Consider the following 9,787-nt stretch of genomic DNA (forward strand, 5'->3'; position numbering starts at 1 on the left):
TTAGAATAACTCTACAGTTCAGACACAAGAAAATGAGTGTTTCAAGTGAAGTGGAAGACGCCACCGAAAATGCTGAAAAACATGTAGATATAGAAAATCTCGTATGATATTTTTAACTATCCAAAACCAAACAATTCTTTTCTTTTTTTTTTGGTTTCGCATCCGCCCAATATAAGGTTTAGTCGCCAACAATATATAATAAGGTTAAAAAAAAAGAAGAGTAAAAATTAACTAAAATTTGTTTGACATTAACTATTCTACTTTTTCTAAAATCATTAGAATATCTCTCTTAAACCTATCTATATAGAAATACTAAAACATTGTAAATCTTTCTTTTAACTTGCTGATTCCGCTACAAGTGATTGACCAGAAACTTCACCAAACCGTCCTCCTCTGTTCCTCATAAGCTCACCAAACGAAATACAACTCTCTGTTTGATTATTATTATGTCTTCTCATAACCTTTATCTTAACATGATCCGGTAACCTCAAAGTATACCTATCCTCTTCTTCCGGTTTATTCCTCACTATTGAATGACCAGTCGTTTTCGATCTCGAGAATTTATCCGGTAACTTCTCAATCTTCCCCTCGTTGTTACTACTTTGTCTCGACAACATAACCTCATTTGAAGTTGACGCTTCATCGCGGTTTTCATGTACGTTCTCTTGTATGACTTCGATGATCAGTTCTTTGATGTTTTCGGGCGCGTTTGGATCTAGGTTCCGGCGACATACAGGGCATGTTTTGTTAGACTCAAGCCACTTATCAATGCAATCTTGATGGAAAACATGGTAACATGTTGACAAGAGTCGAAGGAGGATGTGTTCTTCTTCGAATTCAAGAAGACAAATCGCGCATTCAAGACCGTATTTGTCTTCCCTGAGATCTTTGACTGATGAGAATGGAAACGTAGGGAAGGACTGGATGATGTGTGGCTCAAGACCAGGGTTAACTGGTGGTGGAGCGGGATTATTGTCTTGGTTTGCTTGGTTTTGATTTTCGGACAAGCCGTTGCGGTAATGGTGGTTCCAAGCTTCGGTGAGAGTGTGGAAGAAACATTTGCAAAAATAGAGAGCGAAGAAACCTATAAAGAAGACGACGAGGAGGATCACGGTTAGGATTATGACTAGAGGTGGTTTATTGTAATGTGGCGGTGGATATTGAGCAGTGTTGTTTTGATTGATCGGTTTTGCTATCGGCATTGAAGAAAAGAGTGTCGGAGATGATTAATCTCCGCCGTGAGAAAAACTGAAAACTCAATGTTTTTATTTGGTTTTGTAATATATATTACTCTTCTGTTTTAAGTTTTTTTTTTTTTTTGGAAGTGTGTTAAAATTTTTGTGTATGGTGACAATGTGAGAGAGTGTTGTGTTTGTGTGTTTAGAATTTGTTTACTAAATTTAGAAATAACTTTTGTAAGTTGTGTGTGTGATTGGTTTAAGTTGCATTGAACGAGTCTTTAGTGAACATTGTTTTGACGATTAAACCACATTAAAAAAAAAACCTCTCTACTTTTTGTGTATTTATAAATTATATAGTCTATAATATAATGTTTAGTTTTGTTGAATTATATATGTAAACATGATGCCTTTAAATAAAGTTTTAGGAATGATGAAGTGCATGAGCATGAGTCTTTTTGAAATGTGTTTTTAGTCATTAGTTATTATCGGCTTAGGAGTGGATTATAGTGATATACACATATGCATCATGGATGCTAATTCATTTACGCATGGATACTATACTATTACACCAAAAAAGGAAAAAGATTCATGTACTATATAGCATTGCTTTACACGTTGAAGGGTTAAAGAGAAGAAACTTCAATATAAAATAATTTTGGTTGCTTTGCTTTGCGTGACTATTCGAGCAGCTTGTTGGTATATGAGCATGAGTCAGTGCTCTTGAGTCTGCTGTTCGAGTAGTTGCGCCATCTTCTGTTTCAGTCTCCATCTCCATTATTATTATTATATACATAGATAAACAAGGTATTTTAAAATACCTTTTTTTTTGGGGTAGATTAACAGTGAATATCTTGTCATGTAATTAAATGAATTGGTCAATTTGTAAGTCAATTTGATATGAGTTAATGATGGTTTTTAAAAAATACCATTATCTTTTTGTCTTTTGAGTCAAAATTTAGCATATCTAAACTACCAAAAAATAAAAAATAAAAACGTGAGAACATAGATTACTGGAATAAATAAAAAATATATTCATTCCAAGAAGCAAACTTTTCATTTTTAGTAACCTTTTCTAGAAAAAACATTTTTAGGAGTAGCACGAAATAACATTGCTATTTTGTTTAGTTATATAGGATCTATATTTTTTCTTATTATATAAAGTACCAATATGGATTATAGTGTTAATTTTAACCCAAATAAATTAACACTATAATAGTACTAATATGGATTATATTCGTTTTAATAATTTTTCATAAGCTTTTCGCTCTTATATTACACTTTTGAAGCGAGAAGCCAGAGTTTTTGGTCGGGTCAAAGAACGTTGATCTGTTTTTTCATAGGCCTTCGTGCTACAATCCTACAGTCTTGGAACACTGCTGCAGCATCCCCGAATATGAAATCTATGGTTCCCGTGATATAACAATCACGGTAGAACTGTCGATGCTAGTCAGCGAAAAGGGTGTCTTGGTAGCCATCTATTCGGCATCGATATATAACAGTAGCATGTGCATTCACACGGAGAGCAACCGCCTGTTCCTTAGCCGGCCTAGCTGTATTTTGGAATCAAATGTCTATCGTCATAAATTGTTTAGCGTGAGTCACTGTCATTGTAGATTTTATAAAATTTTCAATTGACCATTATAATGATATAGAAGAAAAATAAAAATATGATACTAATATATAGAGAAAATGTATATTTTACCAAGCGTTGCAGATTCCTTGATGGAGTATCCATCCTTGATGTTTAAACTGCCAGTTAGAAGAGTTATGTATTTAGCGTCGCCTATGAGCATTAAATTTGTCTTTATTTTCCCAATTACAATTGTTTTTTTGTAAACTCCTCTCTTCAAATAGATGGTAAATCTTCTCTTGTTGTTGTCTAGTACGACATCAACTTGTTCTTTTAGCATTGTATAGTTTCCGGTCCCGTCTTTGGCAACTATTATTCTGCGTTCATCTTGAGGACCTATAAATTTGCGAGAGACTTATAAGGGAAAAAAATCTTGTCTCACAATTTCCAACCCACGTGTGAACTATATCCCGACAACAATGTCAAAGTCACTTAAAATGTTTTCGCCTAAATTTGCTACGAATTTGCTAAGGAATTGCTAGGAATTTGCGAGGGAAACAAATCTTGTCTCACAATTTCTAACTCAAGCTTGAACTATATCCCGACAACTATGTCAAAGTCATTTAAAATGTTTTCCTCCAACTTTGCTACAGATTTGCTAGAAAATTGCTAAAAATTTGCGGAGGGAAACAAATATTATCTCACAATTTCCAACTCAAATTTAAACTATATCCTGACAACTATGTCAAAATCATTTAAAATATTTTCGCTTTCGCCTAACTTTGGTACGAATTTGCTAGGGAATTTTGCTAGGAAATTGCAACCAAGTTGCTAGGAAATTGTAACCAACTTGCTGATGAAATCATATTATATAAAAGTATACAATACTTAGTTTCTATACGTAAAAAGTGATGGCTTTTTCACCTATTTTTAATTTTGATTAAGAGGTCAATTTGTTTAAACAATATTAGGAAAGAATTAAGGGGCTAAGAATGAATTAACAGATTATACCAAATTACCAGATCAAGCTTACTGATAATAATAAAAATTTGTTCTTCTTCTCTCATATTATCTATTACAAGTATACAAGTATTAACTATTTACAAGTATACAAGTATTAATTATGTAAAGCAATAATGTCTCGCAAATTGTGTTACGTTTTATCATCCACAAAGAAAAAAAAAATTCCTTTCATAAGTCATGTCGAAGACCATCAATAATGATGGTCTTATGGTTTAAAATTTTCAATGTAGAACTAAATAAATCTGCATTTGTTTACCTTTATGAAGATAGCACACTAGGAGGAGTCTAGCTAGTAGTTAGGAGGACAAAAAACAAAAATAATATTCCATAGAGTAGTTGGTGGCGCTATAAGACCAAAGTGATGATATTCAAGATTAAGTCAAGATTAAGTCATGAATATCTTGTTAGGTAATTAAACAAATTGTTCAATTTGGGCTTAAATAAAAGCCATCAAGTATATTATGGAAAAATTAAGAAGGTATTGTTTTGAATATTTCGTGACTGATGAGGATATGAGTGTGTTTGTGTGTGTGTGTTATCATCTTCATTAGTTATACTCAATGGATATTTTTATTTTTAACTAATATAAAAGTTATTACTAATTGAATCTTACCACTTCACTAACTTTTTTTTTTTTTTTTTGCAAATAAAGAATTAAAAAAATAAAATAAATCAATCTCATGGGGACACATAAGGTGTCTCAAAGGATCTATAATATCTTTGGGTAGAGATTAATCTTTACTGTATACCCAATATTATTTTCCAGCTAATTAAAGACTCTTCCATATTTTCTGTGTTTACTTACCTAAACTAAAACCATTGTACAGAATGATGTTCTTTGCCTAAAGCCAAACCTTAAACTGCGAAGAAACGACATGTTATAAGTTTACGTTGAACAACAAATCTCGTAACTACTCGTGGGCTGGTGGTGCAAGCATGTGATAGTGCATTAGCATTACATGTGTTCGAGTAGTTGCCTCTGTCCAAACTCAGACTCAATCTCATCTCTCTAATTTCTATTAGTGGATGCAAACGAGGTATTCTTAAATACCTTTCTTTTTATATAAATTCTGTTTTGTCTAATCTTTTTTTTTTCTGGGTCTTCCAATTATATAAATATTCTGTTTAAATTTCACTATTTAAATTTAGTTTTCAAAATTTAATTGAAGAATTTACTCCAACTTAATAATTATTTATTGATTAAATTATCAAAAATTCCAAGAGGTAAGCTCAAGACTAGTTACAATATACAATTCCATGATTAATAATCGGTTTTCTTTCTTCTCATCGTCTACAAAAACTTATGTAATACGAATTAAATTTATTTAATTTTCTTTTTCTAAATTCTTCGTCTTTCAAATAATAAAGAGACCGTTTAGTTAGTTCCATGAAAACTCTTTTTATTGATTTTTTGTTTTGTTTCAAACATTTTCACACTAACAACTTTTAAAGCTGATAGGACAAAAAAATAATAATTACCCCATACCCTTTAATTTTTTAAGGATCTAAACAATAAACACCACCAAATAGAACAACACAAAAAAAAACTAATCAATAAAAAGTGTGATCGATAAATAATGAAAACTTCATATTGAGCCAAGAAAGAAAAAAAAATGCTAATCATATTACAATCTGAACCTATGATGATTTAGAAAATTATGTATTAAACATGCGTTAAAACTTACAAAGATTTGAGGTTTTAAGAATTATGAATTGCATGAGTCTTTGTTCATACTTTGAAATGTGTTTTTAATTAATCATTAGTTATCATTGGCTCAGGAGTGGATTATAGTGATACATATATGCTAATTAATTTACGTATGGATAAATACTAAACAATAAGATGCATGCACTATAACATTGCCTTGTATACATCGGTTAAAGGAAGAAGAAGAAGAAACTGCAATATAAAAAAAAGCTTTGGTTGCTTTGCTTAGTGCGACTATTCGAGCAGCTTGGTGGTATGTGAGCATGTGTCATTGCTCTTGAGTCTGCTGTTCGAGTAGTTGCGCCATCTTCTGTCACAATCTCCATCTCCATTATAATTATATACATAGATAAATAGGGTATTTTATAATACCTTTTTTTTGTGTGTAGATTAACAGTGAATATCTTGTCATGTAATTAAACCAATTATTCAATTTGATAGCTAAAAAAAAAGATTATACAAGTGAGCAAGTGAAAAATTTGCTTAAATTTGTTTTGAAAAATTAGTGACTGATGAGAATGTGAGTGTGTGTGTGTTAGGATCTATTTACTTAATATGGAAATGAGTTTTGATAGTTGTGTGATTTAATTACCTGAGCTATTTTACAGAATGATGTACTTTGCCTAAAGCTAAACGATGAAGAAAATATTATCTTATAAAGTTTACATGGAACCACAAATAATGCAACTACTCGTGGTCTGGTGGTGCAGCCATGTGTTAGCATTTCACGTGTTCGAGTAGTTGCGTGTGACCTTGACCAAACTCAATGTCATCTCTCTAGTTTCTATTAGAGGAATGCAAATGAGGTATTCTTAAATACCTTTCTTTTTCTGTAAAGTTTTTTTGTCTTATTTTTTTTTTTCATTTGGTCTTCAAATTATATTAATTTCAGTTTAAAATTCACCTTTTTAAATTTAGAAAAAATCATGAATTTACTCTCTCTCTCTCTTTTGGTAACACTAGTCATGAATTTACTCTAACTTAAAAATGATTTGCTAACTAGATTATCAAAAATGTGGAACTTTCACAGCTGATTACATTAATACAATCCCATGATTAATGATCCATGTTTTTTCTAATCGTCTAAAAACTTGTCTAAGTAACGGATTAGATATGTTATTTTCCGTTTTCTAAATTTCTTTCAATTGCTAAATAAGACCATTTAGTTAGCTCCCTAAAAACTCTATTTATATTTTTTTCTTTTTTTTGGGCAATTGATATTTTTTCTTTTCAAGCATTTTCACAATAAAAAAATGTTTAAGCTGGTTGGCCAAAAAGAAATTAATTTCTACATTCCTTTTAAAAAAGGGGGTCTAAACACCACCAAATAGAACAACAACAACCAAAAAAAAAAGATTAATCCATAACATATGTAATCGATTATAATGTTAAGTTCTTATTGAGCCAAAAGAAAAAAAAAAAAAACCCAATACTAATCAATCAACTAACTCAAACCCAATATATAAGAAGATGAACTAGGTAATAAAATGAGACAAAAAGCATATCATATAAAAAAGAAACTGGCTGCACAGTGGCTGCAGTCGTTACTCTCGGCTCGTTGGTCTAAGACATGGTGTGAGTTAGCACCAGACCAAGAGTTCGAGTGGAATCGACTGCATATGATGATGATAAGTGATGAGTGATGTGATGGTGTTGAAGCGTTTGTCGTTTGATGTCAACATCTGAGGTACTTTTAAGTACCTTTTTCTTTTCTTTTTTTAATCGCATCGGTAAAGCCACGTGGCCAATTTAACCAACGGTAGAAACATTCACAATCCAACGGCAGAGACGTGAGCACTTCTTTGTATCACACACATCCAACGGCTCATTTTTATTACTTCTTAACTAACTACTAAGCATATAAATTTAAATCATTTGTATTCATGAACTATATTGAAAAGTTATAATGTTTAACATTCATTTATTATCCACAGTAAATATTACTTGTTTTTAAATTTGTTGGTAATTTTTGAATTACTTTTTAATTTACTATCCACAGTAAATATTATTTTAATATGCAAAAATAACTTAGTTCAGAAAATTTTAATATAAAATGAACGAAGGTTTTTTTTTTAAATCGCTAATTTAATATCATAGCAAAAAATATATAAAAAAAGGTACTGAGAAACTAAAAGGTAGCAATAAAAATAAAAACTGAAAGAACACTAATTTCAAGATCTATCTATATTTTTTGTTATCTAATAACCCCAAAAAAAAAATGCTACAAAGAAACGATTAAGCTTGAATCTTCTTTAGACCGTGTAAGCAACAAGAAGAGATCATACTATCCTCAAAGATCAATTCCACCCTAACCATAACCGAAATACCGAGATGGAGTTTTCAGAGCGAATTCGTTTTATTGACCATGATTAGGCCAAAGATGTTGGTACATTTGCATCTGATGAGGATGAAGAGGTTGCTGTTGTTGTTGTTGACCTCCATAAATCCCATTATTATTATTATTATTGTCACGGTGCATTGCTGGAGAACCGCTCTCGTTCTCCTCTGATGACTCGCTCGATGGCCCTTGAGAGACTGATCCAAAGTTCAACATGTTAGCAGGCGCTGAAGCCGGTTCAGGATTCTGTCCGCGAGCATTGTTGACGCCACTTTGTTTAGGTTTCTTTGCTTCCGTAACAAAGCTTCCCACTATGACCTATTTCACATCATGAAAGCTAATGAACATAAACTGATTTGAAGCAAATGAATATTTTGATTCTAAGCAGCCAAAGTATCTTCTGAAATCCGATACAATAAAAAAGGCTAGCCTCTGCAACAAGAGTACATGTTCTGTACCTGGACTTGTGTTGCAGCTACCAGCGAACCAACTACACTGCCACCTACAATCCGGCCATCAGGTCCAGCCAAAGAGACACTCAAGCTACCACTTCTGTTCATGGAGCCATTTACCTCATAATTCAAGAACGAGCCTGAGAGAGTAATAATCTCAAATCGTCCCTGCAGAAGAACACATATATAAATCTCAAAACCAAAGACACAGAAAGACTAAAGCTTAAAACTAAAGACCGCAAAAGAACATAATTTTATACCTCATAAGTAACGATTCCACTAGATTGAGAAGCTTGGCGAAGCATCACTCTACAAACTGCACCACTTGCAGAGAGAATACATATTGTTCTTGGCCCTTGATCCGAAAAAGCCATCACCTTTGACGCAATGTCCTGAAAAAATAGTAAGCAAACATACCAATTTAACAATAAAACAACATCCAATAGCTCATTATTCCATCTAAATTCCTCCAAAGTTTTCTGATTATCATGAAACAGTCACATTTTGAAATTACAAATACAAAACAACAAACACTTTACCTCTCCTGTCTTCACTTCAATGACATGAGGTGTAAACCCTACTCCTGCAGTTCCTCCTACTCACATACACACACACAAACAAAACAGAACAAACCCATCAAATTAATTGCATGTGATCCAAAACATAAAATGTATTGAAAGATTCAAACTTTAAGATTCCTATTCATACCTAAAGCATCAAGCTGTTTCTTGCTAGAACCAGGAGGTCTTCCTCTGTTACGTTTAGCAGGTGGATCAGCAGAGTTCCCATTTCCTCCTCCACCACCACCACTATCTCCAACACCACCATCACCACCACCACCGTAAGAATTAGAAGCGGCGGAGAGAAGAGGAGACGTCGGAGCTAAGCCTAAAGCAATGCTACCATCAGGAGTGTACTTCCTCGGCCTACCTCGCTTCTTCTTCGCTTGTGGTTGATGATTTTGATTCTGATCCTCGATCCCAAATCGCATCGGCTGAGAAGAAGGCGATCCATCACCAAATCCAAGAGATTCAAGGGTCTTCTGATCCATTTGTTGTTGATGAAACGTTTGAGATTGTTGTTGAGGAGCTAGATTGCCAAAAGGAAGACGATGATGTTGGATCGATTGAGATGTGGAAGTGGGAACCATCAATGCAGCAGCGGCGGCGTTAGGGTTACGGTAATGAGACATTAACATACCAGTTTGAAGCTGTGACGGTGGTTGTGGTGGGATATCTCTGGAATCCATTAGAGAAGAAGAAGAAGAAAGAAGAAAGAAGAAATCAAACTCAAAGATTGTTTCTTTCGGCCTAATTTTCGTAAAGGTTGAAACTTTCAGTTTTTTGTGAATTCCGAGAAAATAGAAAGCAAAAATGCGAAAACTTTGTGTTTAAGCTAAAGCGTGTGAGCTAACAACTCTCTCTCTCTTCTCACACACATACATACAGAGCTAGTCTCTCGAGTTGAGAGAGAGAGAGAGAGAGAGAGAGAGAGAGAGAGGAGGAGAGAGTAGGT

General features: G+C 33.2%; 2 protein-coding genes across 2 annotated transcripts; both read right to left on the bottom strand.

The window, feature by feature from the left end:
• Window positions 1-335: 335 nt before the first annotated feature.
• LOC17875629 (RING-H2 finger protein ATL30) lies at window positions 336-1,300 on the bottom strand. Its single transcript, XM_006281940.2, has one exon. It carries the CDS (start codon window positions 1,200-1,202, stop codon window positions 336-338), a length of 867 nt encoding a protein of 288 aa, XP_006282002.1. The 5' UTR covers window positions 1,203-1,300.
• Window positions 1,301-7,630: 6,330 nt separating this feature from the next.
• LOC17875110 (AT-hook motif nuclear-localized protein 8) lies at window positions 7,631-9,747 on the bottom strand. Its single transcript, XM_006280528.2, has 5 exons — window positions 8,981-9,747; window positions 8,812-8,867; window positions 8,533-8,664; window positions 8,279-8,440; window positions 7,631-8,138 (listed from the first exon to the last, which is right to left on the bottom strand). Exons 1-5 carry the CDS (start codon window positions 9,519-9,521, stop codon window positions 7,839-7,841), a joined length of 1,191 nt encoding a protein of 396 aa, XP_006280590.1. The 5' UTR covers window positions 9,522-9,747; the 3' UTR covers window positions 7,631-7,838.
• Between the last annotated feature and the right edge of the window lie 40 nt (window positions 9,748-9,787).

The sequence above is a fragment of the Capsella rubella genome, unplaced genomic scaffold, assembly GCF_000375325.1.
Source record: "Capsella rubella cultivar Monte Gargano unplaced genomic scaffold, Caprub1_0 scaffold_8, whole genome shotgun sequence".
NCBI classification, from domain to species: Eukaryota; Viridiplantae; Streptophyta; class Magnoliopsida; order Brassicales; family Brassicaceae; genus Capsella; species Capsella rubella.